Genomic DNA, 21,488 nt, shown 5'->3' on the forward strand with positions numbered 1-21,488 from the left:
ATAGGACAATTTGTTCAAGAGGGTATGAGAAGAGCAAATTACAAGAGGACGAGACCAGCTCCGAAGACGGTGGACAGGAGAGTAATCGCACCGACGACAACGGGAGCCATGGTCAGGCTAGGGACAGTCAGGCCAGCTGCAGCGCCCTTGGAAGAGGTGGAGGTGCCGCTGCTGCTGCTGCTGCTTCCCGTGGCGGAGCCAGATCCGGGCTCAGCAGTGGCAGTAGACTCGGTACCACGGTCCTGGCTGCCAGAGCCGGAGAAACCAGGGCCCTTGCCAGCACCCTCAGTCATATACTTCTTGGCAGGCTCGGGGATGGCAGGCAGAGCATCGCTGTCAACGTCCCAGTTGGGAGAGTCCTTGGCGGGGCAAGGATTGGCACCACCAGTCTTGTTGTAGTTGCCGTCGCCGGAGGGGTTGGAAGTCTTCTGGAACGCAGTCTTGAGAGCGTCGAAATCGGCGAGCTCCTTGACGTTGTTGCCGCTAATCTCCACCAGACCGTAGTTGCTGGCCTCCTGAGAGTACTCGTACACGAGACCACCAGAGTAGACACCAGTCATGTCCGTGGAGTAGAGGGAGCTGACTTCTTGGAATTGACGCTTGTTGGTGTTGCAGCCGTATTCGGACAGGAAGAGAGGAAGACCGTAGCCAGTGAAGTTCTTGACCTTCTGATCCCAGCCCGAGGTTGTGAAAGACGAGGGATCACACCAGGAGTAGTCGTTGAAAGCGAAGAAGTCACTGCGCTCGTCATCGGAACCGCAGTTCATATACTGCGCCATCTGGAGACGGTTGGTGTCGATATCGGCCTAGAATTGGACCAGTCAACAAGAGGTCACGAGTCACCAGTATGTAGCATCGGGACTTACAGCAGAGTAGCCAACAGGAATCTCGCGGTAGTTGCGGCTACGGATGTACTGACGCAGATCACGAGTGACGGCTTTGACATAGGGAGCAGCAGCAGAAGAAGGGCCGTCGTTGATAACCTCGTTACCGGAGAAGAAAGCGAGGGTGTTCTTGTAGCCGGCGAAAGCATCAACGGTAGCGAAGATGTACTGGAGGTAGACATCGTTGTACGACGCCTTGGGCTTCGCACGGTTGATGGAGTACTTGGGAGTGTTGACATCGAGCACCAGATAGATGCCAGCATCAGCCAGTGCATTCATACACTCGTCGTGGTTCTTGGAGTTGTCGACCGAGTAGACACGGATGGTGTTCAGACCGAGCTCCTTGAACTTGGCAATATCACGCTTGCAACCATTGGCATCAGCGATGGGGTCAGCCAGGTCGGAGGAGCCACCGGGCTGGTAATCGACACCGCGAATATAGAAACGCTCATCTCCCTTGAAGAAGGCATTACCCTTGACGGTGATGGGAGTGACGTCGTCACGGGCCTTGATGGAGGGAGCTGCCAGAACGGTGGAGGCACCGACGGCGAGAACCGCAGTAACAGCAGAGGCCTTCATTATGAGTGCTGTGTATTCGTTAGGGAATCAAAGAGGGAGACGGCTCGAAGAGAATGGCGAGACCGTAAATTAAACAGAATCAATGTCAGCGAAGGAGAAATGGAGAAGATTGTATAGTCTAGCGAGTGACGATATCGAGGATTAATAGAGGTATGAAGGACTGGAGAAAAGAAAGGAAGAGGGATATGAACGAGGGAAGGGATATGCAGGAAACAGAAACAAAAGAGGCAGGGAAAGTAGTCAAGTATGGAATACCCAGGCAGGGTGGCAGGGTCTTAAAACCAACCAGGACCCATCCCTGAGAGAAACAGGGAACACAAATAGAATTACGGTACCGTTCCCAGAGTCTGGGGTGCCAGTGGATAAGAATAGCACCGGATATGGTAATACTTTTACATACACAGGGATAACCTTCCACATTCACAGGTAGACACACAGGACTCGTCATCACTTCGCACTTGATTGACAAGGAAGACTGCTCTGACCATCTCAGTGGCCATTGACAAGCGATGTGGGGAAAGAGAATGGGCCTTGTCTGACACTCTTGTGGATCGTGGGCTTAAAAGACCCAAAGATCATCCGATCGGCCAAACGTGAAAGCCTTCAGACTATGAAAGGGAATGAAATTCAACTGTGCGGATGGAGATTATCATTGGGTGGCAAATTGCAGAGTACTACCTCTCTACTTTCCATCTGCGTTAAGCTGAGGTTCTGAAACATTCCCACAGCCAATTTATCTACGGTACTCAATTCCCGCCGAAAGAGAATAATCCGAAGAGCAGTCACAGCATCTTGATGATGATTGACCTTGTTGGCTGCCGCGGTGGGGAATCGCCCAGGGGCGGGTGGAGCTTTGGCTTATCGCCCCCGGGCCTCAGAAATAAGGGCTCAGTCCCTGAGACCCTGGATAAGGTAGAAGGCGCATTTGCTGATACTTTGCTGCCATCATGGCATTTTATATTAGGAAGTGCTAATGACTGTGTAAGATGAAGATGCTCTGAGCAGGATCATATTCTGTATAGATCCCGAGCGTCGGGATGTAGGATTGAAGATCATGTATGGCTCGGCTTGTGGTAATTAAACCAACTTTTAAATCCCGACTGAGACGGGAAAGCAAACTGGCCGGTACTGAAGTGACATTCATGGATCACTACAGAGGTAGGGAGGTAACCTGATCATAAATGCATCGACCTATCTCTCCAAATCCAATCGCTATATTTAGAGAGTGCTTTCAACTTGCCAGCACATAGGTACAGTATCTCAGCGTTTGTGTCGTGGTCCGGTCGTGGAACAACGTCCTTACTTAAGTACCTAGGTACGTTCTGGATTATTTGCATGACAATACTTGCTGCTGACCCATCACAGTAAAGCTAAATAAAAGGAAACTCTTGACGCAAAATCATTCCAATACCATTATTTGATGTCTGGTCTCAATTGTCAAGAAAGATTGAAAGGCAGACCACTGCATGAAGGATCCTTTGATCCTTCGGCCAAAAATAGGCAAAGCTTGACGTCAATCCATGGGCGCCACCAGCCGCCTAGAAGAATCTGGACTCCGCCTCTCTGATTGGGTGGGGGGAAGACAACCACATTCCCAGGAATTGGTAGGGACAGGTGAGCGTGTTTCATGTTAGCACACAAATGTACGGAGTATCTGGGTTTTAACATGTCCTTCTTGAAATATCTACTTAATCCTCGCTGGAGGAAGTAACATGAATGTCAGGTTAAGTTCAGGTTCCATAGAAATATAACACTGCCGCTCGATCTCCCGCCCACTCGACAATCATAATAAAACGCCTAGGGAGGTAAATCGCTATTGGTCTCTTGGCTACTATTTCATTCTGAAACTCTTAATGTCATTCTCTTAAGTGGAACGAAGCACTATGAATACGGAGTGTCTTATGGTGAATATGATCCATCTCGTACCTAATTAAGAGCAGACGGAGTATTGTGGCAGCCTGGCTTGTCCTAGCCGGTCTAGACCTACCGGCAGTGTTTCTAGGGATCCCACCGGCAAAGGCTAGCCCTGTCTTCGAGAATCCCCTAGTCAGAGGACTCAATCGGCTATCTTTCTTACTTACAGGAGATTTTCGCTTCTAGTTAGAATCATTTACCTATGTCTCATAAATTGATATTCCCGATTAGACTATCAATCGAATGGAGACTGGTGGGACCATTTGGGGAATGCCGCGGTGTGTCCATCAACCCAGAGATATATAACTCCGGCATGTGGAAAGTCCGTGTGGACTACTCCGTAACGCCCCAAACAACCATTTGGGCAGACGAGCGAAGCGCATAACCTGAATATTATTTGGCCATGACGCAGTAAAAAACATCGATGATTAATACTCCAGCATGCTCACCATATAACTATAAGTGGCCTCCAGAGCTAAGAGCATACTCGCATGACTGAGAGAGAACAAAGTCAAGACACATAAAGTACATGTCCGCTGCTTTCCTGTGTTAAAAGCACTATCTTAAGACTGCGAAAGCTTGAGTGATAGTAATGCAGGACAATGAGTATCAAGCCGCCAACGCATGGCCCCAGTGTCAGACCGTAATAGCCTAATCATTTTGTATTGTCAGGTTTATCGCAACCCCCCTTCTCATGAAGTAACTCCAATTTATCTTGTCATTGAGATAGCCCGGCGCGTCAACGCATCCCCACTTGCTGATCGGCTACGGTATGCCACAGCGGGCAGGCCGAACGGCGATGACCGAGGCAGGGGCGATGCCTGCCGATATCGTTGTCTACGGGCTACACGACTGCTTCTCAACTAACGGATCGACCTTGCTTCATGCGCCGAGTTTGCGGCTCCCGAAGACCTCCGAGTTGGTCCGTCGAGCGGATGGAAAGACCGACGAACGATGAGCAAGTTGCCAAAACGTCGGGGTTTGATTACAGCCCGGTGGTTGAAGCGCGATATGTGAAGCCAAGACACGGAGAGTGCGCTAGGAGCAAGGTAATGTGTACTAAGTACGTGCTGCAGGACACTGGCAAACTCGCAGCCATGATATAGTATGAGTCACTGAAGAATAAGATGTCAAGGCTTCATGATCAATGTTGAGTTATGCAAGAGTTTTGACGACTGGTATCACATCAAGGATGATTTGACAACTTGCCGAAGCACGACTGCTGAGATAGACAAACATTTGACTTCTTGTCGCATGTCAAATATATATATGTCTCAATTATCACTATTCCCTCCGTTTCTTTTCAAGCTTATCAGTCCCATGTAGCCAATCTAAAAGGCCGATAGATCCATAGTTCAGATTGAACTTTTCATGATGCAAGTCGTGCATTTTCGCCTTGTTTTTGAAGAAATCGTACCCACTATGTACTGTCGCGGTGTTGGCGAGCTCATAAGCCAGGAAGGCCCAGAAGGTAAGGATATGACTCCCCAGAATTTGCGGTGGCAGAGTGATCGGAAGCGTATTGGCCACTATGTGTTCGATGGGATGGGCGTACTGCGCTGCCAGTGCGATGGGTGCTGTGAATTTATGATGCCGCTTATGGATTCTGGCGTAGAAGAATGGACTGTGAAGAAAACGGTGACTGTAATAGAAGAGCGCCTCTCTCAGAAGAATACTCAGGATGAAGTCACGAAGGAATTCGGCCAGGGGTGGCAACGAGGCTTGGATTCGAAATGCTGAAGTCCCCCGTTTGAGAACAAATATTTGGAAGAGATGCAGGCCCATTGACAGCACCGAGTTCTGCACGACTACCACGAAGCATTGCCAGATATCACCTCGGCTAGGCTGTCTGGGTGCTGGTTGCAATTTGTGCCTTTGCGAGAAGGACGGGAACAAGGCGTCTAAGGAGAGGTAGCAGAGAGATGGAAGCCAAAAGGAGATGACTTGAATCAGGACTGTGCCCACAAATTCGATTGCCTGCGGAGGATACGAGGCGACAATGCCTTTCCACGTGCTTTCCATATTGAAGAATTTCAGGTTAATAGTTCCGTCGGTAAACAGAAGCGACTCCAGGAAGTTTGTGGTAAGTGGAAGGGACGCAGTGAGAATGTAAGTTGATGATTAGAGGAATACCTCAAGAAGCTCTTTCCATAGTGCATGGTTTATAGCATGTCTGTGAACGTAACATCATATGAGATTCTGGAGATTTCAAGGCGTTGCCTCGGTAAGCTTCAACATCAGATGGACAAAGATCCACACTGATCCCCGCACGTCTGGGGTGCCTGCGATAGCCGAACACGATCAACAACCCGCATCGAACTACTCCAAACTAACACAATAGATACTAACGAGTTCCTCTGCTCCTCAGACAACACTCCAGTTTGCCACTTTATACGAACTGCGTTTGATGAGTCTAAAGGACATGCGGTCAGCGTTCATGGACAGAAAGCGCCAGCGGATGTTCGTGCTATGGCTCGACAGCAGCTTCCATATGCCGGTGATTCTGCTCTTTCCGTAGCTACTGTTGCAAAATGTCCTCTAAAACTCCCCCCAACAAGGGGTGGAATTGTTCCTTAAACATTCCAACACTACTTTTGCTTTGAAAGACAAACTGCTTTACAGCTTATCCTTCCAAAGTCACCCTTTCAAGAACTTCGCATTCGAAAGATAACAATCGCTAGAGGTATGACGTCGAGTTGCCTGGCGAACGGAGACTCCTGACCGTCACTCGCAGATGCATTTTATTGCTTTCACGTTAAGCTGCCTTATGCTGGTGGTCAGCGTCAAGGCCCAATATGAAAAGCTATTCACAAGCGGGCCAGCTTTTGTCAACTTCCCGTACCCCACGATTCCTCTTAATTGTTCTGAGATTGGCCCATCAGGCTCGCCTCTGGGTGTCGACCACATGGAAGAGGGAGCAGGATTCTTTCCGGCTCTGGAATGGCCTTCTCCCACCGGAAATATCCGAGAATATCTTCTCATGGTCGAGGACCCTGATGCTCCTCTTCCCCATTCGGTCATCCACGGGCTATATTACGGAATCCCACGCGTTTTCACCGGACTCGGGCATGGCGACTTCCAAGTGAGCAGAACGCACAATGACTCGTATATGCTCGAAGGCGGATTCAAGTACGGGAAGAACAGACGCAATACTGTGTATCTTCCGCCCAAGTCAATCCCGGAAGATGGTCCCCATCGTTATTTCTTCGAGCTCATTGCACTGAGTGCACCGATCGATCGAAGCAGGCTCAGCGACAGGGCGACCGTGAGGGAGATTGCCGATGCCATCTATGGCAGGGTTGTCGGATGGGGTGCCTGGGTGGGCATAGTCAACAATAACCGTGTTTCGATGGTGAGAAATGGTTCATAGTGTGTCTGGTTTGCCTGTGATTTGAGATTCTGGACGACATGCTCCTATATTAAGGATTGGCAGTGACAGCACATATTACGGGCTTTGGCGTTGAAGCCGTTCTATGTTTGTCCGCTTTCTATATTTTCTTTTTGTCAAGTCACGTTCTATTGTTAGACCAAGCAATCCGAAAGTCTAGCAAAATCAAAAAAACTTAGAATTGCCAGCGGCATATCCCCTGTTCGTACATAAGGGAGGTTGTTTAGTTACCTGAATCGAAGTCGATGATCTCAACACTCAGATTAGAGTGCTCTCGTTGACTGGGTCAACCTCATTATAGTGCCGCCAGATTTCGGTCGTAGCCTTATTCGGGGATATTTATAGAAAGGAAAGATGTTTTGGCAAAAATAGTGCCGGTGTCTCAGACTATTTGGAGAGAGAACCAATTTGTGGCCCCGTATGCCGCGTTATGGGCATCCACCAAAAAGGTAGAGAGAGACGTCTGGGCATCCTGCACAATACCGAAGCACGATCTCATGAAGAACATAAGTACCGAGACCACTAATTCGCTTGTGCTGATGGCCTGCAGACTGCAGAGGTACAAAGTTGGATATCGGGCTAATCAACTGTATAGCAATAATAAATAATGGGTATAAAGCAATAATTCCCACTAATGTATCCTGAAAACAACTGGCGAGTCTCAAGTCAGTAAGGGCCAATCATATCATTGAGCGTGTAACCCCACTCAGGCAAGCCACAGCCGCAAAAAATAGAAGATCAGGATTCTGTTGGAATCACGCAAGTCACAACTTGTCCTAGTGCGGCGTCGAGCGGATGAGCTCCTTATCCGGTTCAGCAATTATGCGATTCAGGTTCAACATTACATGATCCAGGGATTCTTTGGGCCGTTTTTCCTGGCCTGGGATTTTCGATTCCATTTAACTTGTGATGGATTCTAATTCCTTCTTAGCTGCACTCGTCAAATAAATGCGGTCGCGTACCACTGCTAGATGTTCAGGTTAATTCAGAAACGCCAACAATGGCTATCAATTCTTGCGTAATCCTGATCTCATGCTTGTGTCCTGTTTGATTGGCCGTGAGAGGCTCGGTGATGATGTCGCATCCGAATGCGAATCTTGACAGAACCTTGTGTTACGGATTAGGCCGACTCCTAACTTGGAACTGCATGTGTTGGCCGTTTCCCCTCCTCTTTCCCTGGTTTCATCAGTCTCTAGTACTCATTGTTGTTCAATTACCATGTTCGCTTTGAGACATGAAAATAGTAAACATGAGCAATAATATTCAAACAACTTGGGTAGATGGACTTTCCAGCTGTCTCAAACATGATAAATGCTGAGTGATAAGGCTGCTATCAGAAGCTGATACGTACTATTGACAGCATGAAGGCTAAGTACTCTTTTTGGGACATGCAAGGAATGAATTGCAGTGTTTATGGTCGGATAAGAGGCAGTTGTACTCCGTAGCATTGCCACCTTCTAGTCTATTATTACTATTACTGCTAGGTCTCAGCCTTTGTTTTGCTGATGTCTTTTTCTGGTGGTAAAAGTCCGAGTGCTCCTCGGGTTCCATGGCTGATCCACTGATGGTACCAAGGCGCAACGTCCTGATTGGTCGGTTACTGTATGCTCAACTGAATGCGAAGCCGAAACAAACGATTTTTGGAGTCACTAAATAGCTACTAGCCTTGGGCCTTCACTAGTCTAGTTTTTTTTCTACAGTTACGTAGCCTGCATCCAAACCGGGAACAAACAAAAGGACCCGAACACCTTCTGGGGGCTCCTCATCTTCTCTTCTTGCATATAATTCTCTTTTCATTGCAAATTGGCGTCCAACTTGCTGCAACTGCTATTCGCCAAGCAACTTACCTGACGCCTACCGGTTGCTAATATTAGCAGTGGATAATCAATTGTCTCACAGCATTGCATCTCCTCGCATCTCAGCCTATTGCTGAATCAGGCAATCTTCTGCACTTCATTTGATCTGAATTCCCCTCTCCATCCGTCCCAGATTGCGAGGTCCCTCGAGTCCGTACATTGACCACCATGAACCCGTTAATTCGCTTGCTTTTTGTCTCTCTGGTTGCGTCGTCAGCTATCGCAGCTCCAGCTCCCGAGCAGTCCGAGCCAGTGCCGGTTCCTAAAGAGGATACCTTCTCGGAGAACCTCAACAACATCAATGAAAACTCGATTCACAGAGCTCTGCATCTCATCGAGAGATTCCGCCATGGTGTCTTCCCCACTGACAGAGACGCCATTGATGCCATCCAGAGAGAGGATCGGTCACTGGCAGCGCATCTGAACCTCCCAAGGGACATCGCCAGCAACGCCACCACGTCTTCGCCCAATCCTCCTGCATCAACGACGCAGCCGCCTACGACTACTACTCAGGAGACCACTTCGGAAACGACTAGCACCACCGAGTCACATACGACGACTTCCACCCCGTCCAACCCCCCTCCTACCACTACTGAGACGCAGCCTACTACTACGACCACTACAAGCGAGACCACAACGTCGACTACTCAGGACACCCCTGCCCCCACCACGGCTACTACTACCACCTCGACTACCAGCTCGGAAACCCGCACAACTCTGACAACTGCCTCCTCCACAACTGAGGGTCAAACCACCAGCAAGCATACCACCACCCGTACCCCCTACACGTCGACCTACAAGAGTACCACCACTCTCCCCAATGGCCAGCGGAGCACCGTCACGGCCGTGACGGTCGTCTACCCCACGGGAGACAGCTCCAACCCAGGCGCCACAGGCGCCACGACGACCGGACCGGCCCCCGGCCTGCAAACCGGCAACGCCGCATCCATCACCGGGCTCCAGAAGGAGCTGCTCGTCATGCTTGGAGGCGCGGCCGCCGTGGCCATGGCTCTCTAGACGGCCGGGCAAGTTGGCAGTGTCACCTTGACCCCCAGTATTTTCCGATTAAGCTGAATATCCTGGTTTTATGGTTGTGCTCACAGTTTGCGTTTATTTGCATCTGATGGCGTTTATTCGTTGTTTCATATTTGCTCATGACATGACTCCGACCTTTTACGATCCTTTGCATGGTCTCTGGCGTCCGACTGTTGTCTCTCATTTTGAATATCTGGTCTATACGGTTATACCAGCGGGTTATTCTTGTTAATACCTTTGCTTTTTAGCGTATCGTGTCTCTCCTTATCATTGACGGGACGTGGTGATCCTGTGTTGTCCATAAACGTGCATATTAGCAAAGCAGCTGCGTCTGAAGATGGTGCTTCATCTACTTCGATAGTTGATACCAGTGAATATTTACAGCTCCTCGAGGAAACCACTTCCTGTCTCTCCACATGTAGTCAACTATCAAAAGAAAAAGGCTATATGCAACTCCAGATCCATCGGGTATGTAGATGTATATACGTAACAGATATCTTTACCGCTCTTCGTAAAATGACCAAGAAATGTCGGGTATTCCCTCCTCATCGCTCCCTTCGCGCTCCGATCATCGACTAACAGTCCCCTGCCCCTGCCATCTCTCCTCCTCAGTCCAATATCGAACGATACTCTCCCACGCCGGGATATCCCCGTCGCGCAGCAGCGCCGCCACATCGACATTCAGCGGCGAATCCGGCCGCGGGTCAGTAAGCAGCTGGTGGATGGCCGTTAACGTCGTCGAGAGCGTGTAGACGGGACTCCAGTGCTCGGTCGTCAGGAGCGTGAGACATATCTCGCCCGATGTGAAGGAGATATTAGGGTGGGAGATGCGAGTTGTGAAGCGGATGTTGGGCGGCGCGAGGGGATAGTTCGGTGGGATGGCGATTTTGAGGCCCCAGAGGCCGCCTGAAATACCCATATGCGTTAGCATTGCTGAAGCAGATATCAAGATGACGTGATGTCGAAGGAAGAGTATGCGTGTGGAGTGGGAGGGTGAGATACTGTCGGTCGGCGGGCGGCGACCGGCGGCTGAATTGATTAACTCACCTTCGTACGGCGTGCCTTTGACGCCCTTCAGGACTGCTTCCCAGTGTAAGAGGTCATCTTCGTTTACGGGGCCGAGATGGAGCAAGGCCTCGTTCGGGGATTTGGTGTAGTCTTTCAGTTCGCGGAGGAGGCGCTGGGTCGTCGAGGTTGACGCCATAGCAGGCGGTTCAAGAATGTGGGAAGCCGCGGGCGCAATCGATGATCAACGAGGCCAGGGGTTTGAAGTGCCTGCTTTCGGTAGGATGTGGCTCCCGACCGTGATTCCAGAATTGAGATGAATGAAGGAGAGGCTAAGGAGTTTGAAGCAGCTCTCGAGGTGATTATTCGCCCAAAACGTCGATAGGATACTTGCGCCGAGGTTCAGCTGGCAGTGGCCGTGGGTCTTCCCCATGTCACTGAACAGTTCCGCGGTCTGCGTTTCTGTGGTCGGGGAAACCATGTGTAAGCAGCTAAGCACCAACTGCCAAAATTCCGCCCCTTTGTATGGGGGGATCTTCACATTATTCACATGAAGTTCTTATATTCGCGAGGTAACATAACCAACTTTATCTACGGAACTAGACAATTAATAATGCGTACTTCGCGCACTTCCAAAGAGACGACAAGTTTTCTGCAGTCACTCTCGCCTCCTACGCGACGCCAAACGCGTAGTTCGTCAAGGACAAATGTCCTTCAGCGCTTTGCCTTCAATGCTGGCGCAAATGGCCATGCTGAGACTGTGCCTACGATGAGTGACGGTGATGATACTTCGTCGCTCTCATCGGCTGATACTGTGGACATCGAGGATATCTTGGAACCCCCTCTGAAAAAGAGAAAGAGTAGCCCTAGCAGCCCGTCCACCAAGAGAACGACACGAGCACCCGCTAGGACCGTCACAAAACCCGAGACCGTCAAGGTGGAGTCTGCGAAACCAAAATCACGTCGTGCACCAGCCCGCAAGATCAAGGGCGATGATGGTTCAATCAAGATAGAACCGCCATCGAACTGGGAGACCATCTATTCCATGGTCAAGAAAATGCGGGAGAACAACCCGACGGCTCCTGTGGATACCATGGGCTGCGCGGAACTCTATTGGCGATCATCATCTCCCAGAGACAAACGATTTCAGACCCTTATTGCATTGATGTTGTCGTCCCAGACCAAGGACACAGTGACAGCTGTGGCTATGCAGCGGTTACACACCGAGCTGGGGGATGGAAAGGCCCCAGCAGAAGATCCCATAGTCAAGAAAGAAGAGCAAGAAGATATTGAGCTCAAGTCGTCACAGCCTTTGAGAGATAGCACTTTGAATCTCGAGAACATCCTGGCAGTCTCTCCTGAGAGACTGAACGAGCTAATCAGGACAGTCGGCTTCCATAACAACAAAACCAAATATATCAAGGCAGCGGCTGAGATACTCCGAGATCAGTACAATTCAGATATACCATCGACCGCCGAGGAGCTCATGAAGTTGCCCGGCGTGGGGCCAAAGATGGCATATCTCTGCATGAGTGCTGCCTGGGGGAAGGACGAAGGAATTGGAGTTGATGTGCACGTTCACCGTATCACGAATCTTTGGGGTTGGCACAAAACCAAGACACCTGAGGAGACACGCATGGCATTAGAGTCCTGGCTCCCTAGGGATAAATGGCACGAAATTAACAAATTGCTTGTGGGCTTAGGACAGACAGTTTGCCTACCTGTTGGCCGGAGGTGTGGTGAGTGCGATCTTGCTGGGACCAAGTTGTGCAAGAGCGAAGTCAGAGGACTTCTGTCAAAGAAGACAACAGGAGTGAAAGTCAAGGATGAAGTTCTGAAGGATGAGGACTCGGTGTCTGGAGGGGCAAAGGTCAAGGTAGAGGGGTTGTGAAGTGCCCTGGTAGTGAATGCCCCAGGCATTGGATGCGAGCCTAGATCGGCCCCGTGATAGCGCGTCCCGGTACCGGGTGCAGTGTTTACATGTTCAGTCAAAGGAATCACTTCAGTTAGCATCTTTCCATTTATCCATTGTGTTCATAGAGAGCATCTGCCGCTTCTCGGTGCTCTTGTGTGACCTCCTTAACCTGCCTATCTCACCCCATTGTCTCCTTGACGGCTGATAATTAATCTTACACTCCCTGGTCTTCGAGACGCAGAGCCTCCTTCAACCTGCCGATCGTCATGGGTAAGTTTAGTCTACACTTCACTCGGAGCCTGTTACCTTCCTAGGTCAAATTCTGACCTCTGCAGACGAGTCACTCCTTCAGCGTCATCGCAACGGATCCCTGGTGGGACGGCTCGACCCCGATGAAGAGTCCTTCTTTGCATTATTCGAGTCGTTGAGCACGGTCAAATCATCATCTGAAGACCAAGCGTCTAACTCCAAGGGCGCAGATCGAGGGAAAGACACCACAAGCATATCCGGTTCGAAGAAGGGTGGCAAGTCCCTGTGTCAACTTCCAGAAAAAGTCAAGCTTCGGATTCTGGAGTACATAGGACTAGTACGGCCTTGTTTGATCGATATAACTGCTGAGGCACACAGAGTCAAACAGGCTGCTGATCACACGTGCGACACGCGTAATCTCTTCCATACACGTGGGAATTGGTCCACCCGCGCTGGTCGACTCTGTGATCATCCACGACTGCCGACAGAGGTGCTCATGGTTTCTCGCGAGTTCCGGGAGGACCTGGGCGCCCTTTTCTGGTCGCACAACCGCTTTAGTTTTGTGCTTACCAATTTGAACGACTGGGATTGCTTCTTTAACGCCGTCGATTGGGCCGCAGAAGATGTGAGATATTTACATGTCGAAATGCGTACCTGGGACAACCGTTTCATCAAACCTGGCGCTCAGCGCAATCTTCTGCGGCTGTGGTCTCGTTTTTGCCGTTATGCCACTCTGGAAATGGTCAATCTCAGATATTTCAGTCTCAAGTGCAGAGTCAAGGACATGGCAGTGGCCCTCAAGATAATGTCTGCCATGGACCCGTTCCCTCCTCTCTCTCAGTGTGCTTTTCATTTCAGCCACACCCCGGAGGAGGATATACGGCCCGTCGTGAAGAGAAATGCCCTGAGATTGACTGGAAATCTCGGTGAAAATCGTACCTTTCCGTACTTTGATCTACCCAAAGAAGTGCAGCTGATAATACTTGAATTCCTGTTGGTGAACCAGTTGGATCCCTACCTGACACCTGGTGGCCGGGTACCAGCCATCGTATCGTTCATAGATCGCAAATCTCTGCGCGTAAATGAGTCTCGCCCGCTCACATGCTGCGGCACCTGCTCTCCGCTCCAGGCGGCGTGCTTCTGTCGTGCTCGTCAGACCGCATACTCGACCACTTGCTCCTGTTTTTCGTCGCCTGTAAGGTACTTCCTTGTTTGCCGGGCACTCTATGAAGATGCGCGCCGGATTTTCTTTACCATGAACCGCTTCGCCTTTGTGGAGGAAGACCCCGATCTTATGATGGGCTTCATGAACAGTATTCCAACTTCGTCTTTCATGTTGATTCGCCATCTGGTTTTCAAGTTCCCGGCGATGCATCGACACCCCGCAAAGCCTAGCCACAAACCACATGAAGACTCTGCCATGGTGTCTTGGTCGGTGTTACGTCGCTTCATACGAGAGCATTTTGAACTTTCGTGCCTCTCTCTCACCATCGTGGACTTGGGTACCAGATCATCTAGTTGGCGCAATGCAGCCCCGCATCGGAACAAGTACGTGAGAAAGCTACTCGAAGCTTTTCAGGATCTTCGTGGACTTCGAGAGTTTCGTGTGTTTCTCGAAGATGATCAATCCTATGAGCTGACTGCGGAGCGACTTGTCATGGGGCGTGCGGTTGCAAGGAGGCCTTTGGACTTCAAATTTCCATTCGTTGAGAATGGAAATTAAGAAAGGACGTGTCGTCGATCTCTTGAATGGGCCTACTCAAGGTCAGGAGTGAGAATCTCGAAAGCTGGGAAAACCGTCCTTACTTGGTCATATTTTTTTCATCCTTACTGCCATTTGAGCGAATGTATCTGGGCCAGTGAGTTTAGAAACGTCTTACTGATTTGAGCTCAAAGTAAACAAAATTCAATCTTGAGGCCACAATCTTGTGACTGTTAATGATATCGATGATTTCATGCGTAACAGGATCCAAACTTTGAGGTGTAACGAACATAATTATACAGTGAAAGTTTTGTGTGCAACTGATGTGAAGTGAGTCAACGACCAGAAGAAGTGATTGCTTTTCCTGGAAGTGAAGATTCTTGATCCAGATTTCAAACAAAGCGAAAGTTCTATATTTCATTACTACTACCAGCCTCCTCAATTACTGTCCAGCACAATCACCTCAGCCTCAGCCTCCCCAATACTTTCCACTGCAAGCATATCACCAGCGTTCACTCCAGTAACAAATGCACCATCACCTTCTTCTAACACGGCATCTTCCCTTCCGTCTAGTCTGATCTTCGCGTTGCCCTGTTTAGTCATGGGCAGATGGATATATACATTCCTCTTCTTCTTCGAGCTGACTGTATCTCCTGCGCCGACATTCCATTTGAACGTCATGTCGGGCTCGATAATCCCAGCTCCCATGAGAAAGTCGGCGTGAATGGGAATCGTATCTGGAATTTTGGGACGAGCAGCCTCTTCCTCTGCGGGGGTCGCGTCTTGCCCTGCTGCCAACGGCGACAGGATCGGAACGAAGGCCTTCCGTTTAGCTTCTTCGCTGAACGACATTGTGTGATACTGCGGCTTCAGGCCGTACTTCCATGGCAGGACCCAGATTTGGAGGAAATGAACTGGTTTGCTCGATTCGTTCTGTTCAGAGTGCGCAATTCCTGTTAGATGCGTTAGCATCTACACCTCGTCAAATCATACTACATCAGAAGCTGGTTCTTACCAGTTCCTCCAGTCGTGAATTGCACATCGCCCCTTCGCATACGGTAGAATTGCTTGCCCTGCGCACCTTCCGCTCCCTTCTTGATCATGCTGTCGCGGTGTGTCAGCTCCCCGCTGAGAATGTAGCTGAAGATCTCTGCATCCCGGTGCGGATGTAGAGGGAATCCATTTCGTGCAGCGACGCGGTCCTCGTTCAGTACTCGCAGACAACCGAAGTTGCGGAAGCGGTGGTCGAAGTAGTCCGCGAAGCTGAAGGTGTGGTATGTTTTCAGCCAGCCACCGTGCTCGGCGTATCCGCGCTCACTGGAACGACGGAGTGCGATCTTGATGTGGCTGAGGGGTTTTGACATGATGGATTGTTGTCTGCGAGTCTTCAGATTATGTAGATGGACTTCGGCTATCGCAGCGAACGGTTGGTTGGTGAGTGCAGCGACGACTCAATGACTTGTATCAATGTCTGATCAAAGATATTGCTCTTGTAATAGATTCTGATTTTTGAGAAAAGAACGAAAAAGTCGTTCTGAATTGGAGCATGGCTATATATATGCCCTCGGGTTGTGGCGTCATTGAACATACTTTGTAGGGTTAAGCTTTATCAGCATGAGATAAGGCCTGACAAAGAGCTTCAAGAGCCAGATCAGAGTTTAAAGTGGGTACCGTCATCGTCGAAGAACAAGCCACAATCTAGTAGAAGAGCCTGAATCATTAGTCAAAAAGTATTAATAAATTGCCGACCTTGAATCAGCAAGGATTATTTTTGCATATATCTTCTTTCTTATTTACTGAACGAGCAATTGTATGCGTTCTAAGGTACTGGAAGATCTTGTCACGTGGTGGGGGAACCTCATCTGTCGAACGGAACCACCTTATGACGGCTAGCCCTAATGCCCATATTCATGTTTCTAAACCAGTGGAATCATTGTAAAATTAAGGTCAATGCAATATCACAAGCACTATCTATACTTACAACTATATTTAATCTGACTTGACTACAATAGTAATACTATTTTTGGCTAGAACAAGCTTTATATATCTTTCTTAGTATGTGTACTGCATATTTAATGGGCGCGAAGTACGAATGCATTATATATAACGAGAAGAGTCTATTCATGCTTAAATGACCACATCTCTTCCTTAGGCTTTCAGAAATAGCTGCTTCTGAGAATTATTGATATTTTCTATGTCAGGAGCTTACGTACCTTGGTATTGGATTCCACCTAGTCGTTATATATGATTATTCTATCGCCAAGCTGGCCAAACCACCAAGCGATAATGCCGTGCTCTGGTAGCGTCTCCTGCCCACCTTTTTCTACATTAAGCTCAGGGCGGGGTATGTCACTTCAAATATCCTTAATGTAATCTCGTCCATCGACGTCCGCGTTTTCGACGTAAACAGGCTTTGAAGTCTCCTGAGTGAGGTCATAATCCAGCGCACCTGTCCAATTGACTCAATATATTGGTCGCTGTAAAATAACAGAAGACCCGTGCATGGATGGTGCGACGGCTCTTTGTTTCTGCAGACCTGCAACTTCACAAGGCCTTTGATGCTAATATTACTAGGCAGATTGATGTGATATTGACCGGAGGTGCCCGTTTATCCAAGCGGTTTGTCGCTAAGTCGTGCCACGTAGGAAGCTCCGCGGTACTTTAGTGTGGACACCTACATTTCTGGTGTTAACCTCAGATGGGTACTCTGGCTTTCACGGTTATCCCTCTGGCGTTCAATCAACCTACGTGTCTCACCAAGTACAACCATGTGCCAGCACGGAGCAATCAGTTCGGAGATCATGATTCTTATTTCAAGCGGTAATTGCCCTCGGAAGTCTTGTCTGAAACAGTCTTGCATAATTTCTCTTGTGTACTTGCTGAAGAGACCTTCCATAACCGACGCAATTTCTCTACGTTCTTCATGTTGGCATTTATAGACGGGTCTGATTGCATCAGCAAACCTTCTCAAATCTTCAGAAGTAGGTTTCTTGGAGGGCTCGTAGCTATCCTGTAAAACGTTGTAGCACGTTGGGTGGAACCAGACTGATGGATACGGCGATCGAAAACAGCGCGCGCATGGTCTCCCACAACTAGGGACAGTAAGCAGATTTTGATATAGGTCTGTCAATTATGTTAGACGTGCACAAGGTATGAGAAACAGGAGGACGCACCAAGGATATGTGTTCCAACACTTGCAGTTTGTCTGCACGGCACGCATAGAGACTGTCCAAAATGAATGTCTTATACAGAAGTCATTGCTGGTAGATGTATGTGAAGGACAGCGGAAATCGGCGTCTCACTAAGAAGCGATATGTGCTCCCTGAAGCTTTCATCTGTAAGGGTGGCTCGCGCTCATTATACAATGATCGAGGCCCCTGTAGAATCGGAAACCCTCCAAATTATACCCGGGAGCCTCAACCTTGGACATGCCACTCAGTCTCACAAAACTCGACACCCTTCATCGATAGTACATTAATACCTTGCATATGTGAGTGAGGCATGGGCAACATACGGAGTACACAACGGTAGTTATACAACAATGACTAAGCCAGATCCCAAGTGTTCCCTTGCGGCTTGGTTGCATGCACGTGACAAGGTACCAGCTACGGACATATCTAGATCTTATCTCCGACCACTTCCAAAGCTCCCAAAGCCAGGTCGGTTGTTACATCTACAGGTGCCATTACCGCAAAACTCGCATACGTTCAATATATTCAGTAATGGTCTGCTGTCCTCGTGAAAGCTTCTATTCCATGACGCCCTAGAAATCCAAGCTCTACCTTCCCACTATGTCTCCTGAACCGATCTCGATACCCCGCTTCGCACAAGCGCAATTGCAGCTACTTCTTCAAGAGCACGAAGCTGAAATTTCCTCCTCCTCGCTGGCCAGCACAGCTGCCTCAGTCTCACCTTCGACGCGTCGAACTCTACAAGCAACGGGCTATGCGCTGACGGGAGTTGTGTTATCGCAATGCCGAACCGGACTGGGCGGGCGCGTTGTCGGCGAGTTTACTGCCGATGCAGCTGTATCCTCGAGCAAATCTACCACGAACAAGGGCGAAGATGACAAAGCTGGAGCTGACGGCGAACCGAGGCTTGGTGCGCACGGAATCCGAGTCGGGGATATTGTCCGCGTGAACGACACAAGTGGGTCGGGAAGCAAAAAGCTTTCGAAGGATAAAGGCAAAGCTGGTGGGAAAGATGCAGCTGAAGCATCCAAGGGTCCGGAAGGGGTTGTCACACGAGTTGGAGAGAGAAGTATATGGATTGCGTTTGGACAACGAGGTGGTGGTGGCCGATCCAAGGAGGACGACGAAGCCATTGAGGAGCTCTGGGGAAAGAAACTATGGCTGTATGTTTTCTATCGCTCAATGCTACACGCTCATTGGCCTTTGGCACTGCCTCCTATACTAAGGGTAGCAAGCTGTTCGTATCCAACTCATGCTAATGGCCGACTGCAGCATAAAACTTGCAAACGACGTGACGTACCGACGGTATGTGGGCTGCCTCCCCCCGTGGCCCCTGTTGTAACTAGGCTTGGGGCATGAATAGCTTACGTTTCTAGTATGAACCAAACAATGGAGAAGATGGCTAAAATGACGGACTCGGAATACTCGCACTTTATGCGAGTTGCCTTTGGCCATACGTCTCCAATGCAACCAGATTATGATGCCGTTGGCCCCGTTGAGTTCGTTGATCCAACTCTAAACGATTCACAGAAAGAAGCTATACGGTTTGCTTTGGCGTCCAGGGATGTGGCTCTCATCCACGGGCCTCCCGGGACAGGCAAGACCCACACTTTGATTGAGCTTATCCTTCAAATGGTCAAACGAAAACTTCGCGTACTAGTTTGCGGACCGTCGAATATCTCCGTCGACAATATCGTGGAAAGACTAGCTCCCAACAAAGTGCCAGTTGTACGCATAGGCCATCCCGCCCGTTTGCTGCCGTCGGTCCTTGAGCATTCCCTAGAAGTACTCACTCATACGTCAGAAGCGGCAGCGATCGTCAAAGATGTGAGGAAGGAGATTGATGAAAAACAAGCTAGCATTCGCAAAACTAGGACCGGTCGTGAGAGACGCGCAATCTATGATGATCTGAAAGAGCTCCGTCGGGAGTTTCGCGAGCGGGAGTCAAAATGTGTCGACAACCTGGTCCGCGAAAGCAATGTCGTCCTTGCCACGCTCCACGGGGCTGGCGGCCACCAACTGAAGAATCAGAAGTTTGACGTAGTGGTTATCGACGAAGCCAGTCAAGCTTTGGAGGCTCAGTGCTGGATCCCCTTATTGTCAGCGTCTAAAGTGGTCCTTGCGGGAGACCACCTGCAGCTTCCCCCTACCGTCAAGTCTTCCGTTCAAAAATCGAAGAGCGCAAAGAAGAAAGGGAAATCGGACACTAAAGACGTTTCAGCCAGCTCTGCAGAAATCATTGGCGATTTTTGTCTGGAGACAACGTTGTTTGACCGACTTCTTTCATTGCATGGACCCGGTATCAAGAGGATGCTAACCACGCAGTATCGGATGCATGAGAAGATTATGCAGTTCCCATCCAACGAGCTGTACGAATCTAAGCTTATTGCCGCCGAGGCCGTGAAGTCACGTCTTCTTAAGGACTTACCCTATGAGGTTGAGGAGACTGATGACACGAGAGAGCCAGTCGTATTCTGGGACACACAAGGCGGCGACTTTCCCGAGAAGACTGAAGATGACGACGTAGGGAAAAAGGAAGCATTGCTTGGCGAAAGCAAGAGCAACGAAATGGAAGCTTTGGTTGTTGCAAAGCACGTGCAAAACCTCATACAGGCCGGCGTGAGGCCTGAAGATATCGCCTGCATTACTCCGTACAACGGTCAGCTTGCCCTGCTTTCTGCCATGCTCCGAGAAAAGTATCCTGGTCTCGAGCTCGGAAGTGTGGATGGCTTCCAAGGCCGCGAGAAGGAGGCCGTGGTGGTTAGTCTTGTTCGTAGTAATTCCGAGCACGAAGTGGGATTTCTGGGGGAGAAGCGGCGTTTGAACGGTATGTTCTGGTGTCTCCTCCCTTTCTGTCATTCTTTCCATTCACTTGTTGCTAATCTGAACGTATTCTATGTCTCTTAGTCGCCATGACTCGTCCAAAACGGCATCTATGCATATGTGGGGATTCGGAGACAATCAGCAAGTGAGTGCGCCAATCATCAATAACTTGCCTTCAAGGGATTGCATCCGCGTCTGTCAGTTTTGTGGACGAGTGCCGACAGCCTGCTAACGTGAAATGTTTGCCCTCCAGAGGAAGTGCCTTTCTCAAGCGATGGATGGCGTTTCTCGAAGAACACGCCGATCTGCGCTACCCGGATGCAGGGGAATTATTATAAAAGAAGGCGAATCTCGAAGATTATAGGCGGTTGGTCTTGAAGCAAGACGTCGCGATAATCAGGTTATCGACACCAAGCCGCGTAGTGTCCTGAAAGACAAGTGTAAACAGCCACTTGCTCCCAACAAACCGGTTCCGTTGGACCAGGCTCTGAGGGACGCTTCTCCTACTGCTAGCCGTATACTGATGCCGCACGGTCTCGTTGTTTGTCAAGACCCTACAATAACTGATGCAATCAATCTTCGAACCGCAAATCCTCGTGCGTCTGAGCGCAGCATTCCCCGCAACCTATGGCTGTTATATTTTCGAGATCCGCCTAGATCGGTACTATTTGACTGGCTAGAATAGCCTCGACTAAATGCGAGGGCTTCGAAAGACTCTAGGTCTTCAAGTCACGTTCTGATGTCTGTGTACATGACGACGGACTGACGAGGCAGGGGATTATCACAGCTAGAACGGTTGAGGGCAAGTCCAGTCTACTGCCCGCTAAGCATCCTACGTTAGGTCGTAGAAATACGTGGTTAATGCTACTTAGATCATTAATAATTGCTTTTGCCAGAGCTGTAGATACCATGTGCTATTATGCATTCAATGGAGAGCCCAGACTCCC

At 49.5% G+C, this 21,488-nt stretch overlaps 9 protein-coding genes across 9 annotated transcripts; 5 read left to right on the forward strand and 4 right to left on the reverse strand.

The window, feature by feature from the left end:
* Positions 1 to 38: 38 nt before the first annotated feature.
* gel1 (1,3-beta-glucanosyltransferase gel1) lies at positions 39 to 1,463 on the reverse strand (the record flags this gene model as incomplete). The annotated part of the gene is made up of 2 exons (XM_033556851.2): positions 39 to 806; positions 867 to 1,463. 2 exons carry the CDS (start codon positions 1,461 to 1,463, stop codon positions 39 to 41), a joined length of 1,365 nt encoding a protein of 454 aa, XP_033412742.1.
* A 3,198-nt stretch (positions 1,464 to 4,661) lies between these two features.
* On the reverse strand, positions 4,662 to 5,399 carry ALT_4732 (sterol desaturase family protein; the record flags this gene model as incomplete). Its single annotated transcript, XM_033556852.2, has 1 exon — positions 4,662 to 5,399. The coding sequence occupies one exon, from the start codon at positions 5,397 to 5,399 to the stop codon at positions 4,662 to 4,664; it is 738 nt and encodes a 245-aa protein (XP_033412743.2).
* A 745-nt stretch (positions 5,400 to 6,144) lies between these two features.
* Positions 6,145 to 6,747, forward strand: ALT_4733 (YbhB/YbcL family Raf kinase inhibitor-like protein; the record flags this gene model as incomplete). The annotated part of the gene is made up of 1 exon (XM_033556853.2): positions 6,145 to 6,747. The coding sequence occupies one exon, from the start codon at positions 6,145 to 6,147 to the stop codon at positions 6,745 to 6,747; it is 603 nt and encodes a 200-aa protein (XP_033412744.2).
* A 2,042-nt stretch (positions 6,748 to 8,789) lies between these two features.
* Positions 8,790 to 9,638, forward strand: ALT_4734 (putative GPI anchored cell wall protein (Dan4); the record flags this gene model as incomplete). Its single annotated transcript, XM_033556854.1, has 1 exon — positions 8,790 to 9,638. One exon carries the CDS (start codon positions 8,790 to 8,792, stop codon positions 9,636 to 9,638), a length of 849 nt encoding a protein of 282 aa, XP_033412745.1.
* A 586-nt stretch (positions 9,639 to 10,224) lies between these two features.
* pex4 (putative ubiquitin conjugating enzyme (UbcJ)) lies at positions 10,225 to 10,860 on the reverse strand (the record flags this gene model as incomplete). The annotated part of the gene is made up of 1 exon (XM_089599793.1): positions 10,225 to 10,860. The coding sequence occupies one exon, from the start codon at positions 10,858 to 10,860 to the stop codon at positions 10,225 to 10,227; it is 636 nt and encodes a 211-aa protein (XP_089456131.1).
* A 414-nt stretch (positions 10,861 to 11,274) lies between these two features.
* Positions 11,275 to 12,552, forward strand: ALT_4736 (endonuclease III domain-containing protein; the record flags this gene model as incomplete). Its single annotated transcript, XM_033556856.2, has 1 exon — positions 11,275 to 12,552. The coding sequence occupies one exon, from the start codon at positions 11,275 to 11,277 to the stop codon at positions 12,550 to 12,552; it is 1,278 nt and encodes a 425-aa protein (XP_033412747.2).
* A 290-nt stretch (positions 12,553 to 12,842) lies between these two features.
* ALT_4737 (uncharacterized protein) lies at positions 12,843 to 14,548 on the forward strand (the record flags this gene model as incomplete). The annotated part of the gene is made up of 3 exons (XM_089599794.1): positions 12,843 to 12,846; positions 12,912 to 13,149; positions 13,204 to 14,548. The coding sequence occupies 3 exons, from the start codon at positions 12,843 to 12,845 to the stop codon at positions 14,546 to 14,548; spliced, it is 1,587 nt and encodes a 528-aa protein (XP_089456132.1).
* Positions 14,549 to 14,965: 417 nt separating this feature from the next.
* On the reverse strand, positions 14,966 to 15,891 carry ALT_4738 (pirin family protein; the record flags this gene model as incomplete). The annotated part of the gene is made up of 2 exons (XM_033556858.2): positions 14,966 to 15,480; positions 15,543 to 15,891. The coding sequence occupies 2 exons, from the start codon at positions 15,889 to 15,891 to the stop codon at positions 14,966 to 14,968; spliced, it is 864 nt and encodes a 287-aa protein (XP_033412749.2).
* A 2,427-nt stretch (positions 15,892 to 18,318) lies between these two features.
* Positions 18,319 to 20,879, forward strand: ALT_4739 (putative DNA helicase; the record flags this gene model as incomplete). Its single annotated transcript, XM_033556859.2, has 5 exons — positions 18,319 to 18,881; positions 18,991 to 19,023; positions 19,095 to 20,545; positions 20,626 to 20,686; positions 20,744 to 20,879. 5 exons carry the CDS (start codon positions 18,319 to 18,321, stop codon positions 20,877 to 20,879), a joined length of 2,244 nt encoding a protein of 747 aa, XP_033412750.2.
* Between the last annotated feature and the right edge of the window lie 609 nt (positions 20,880 to 21,488).

The sequence above is a fragment of the Aspergillus lentulus genome (assembly GCF_001445615.1).
Source record: "Aspergillus lentulus DNA, contig: Alt08, strain: IFM 54703, whole genome shotgun sequence".
Classification (NCBI taxonomy): Eukaryota; Fungi; Ascomycota; class Eurotiomycetes; order Eurotiales; family Aspergillaceae; genus Aspergillus; species Aspergillus lentulus.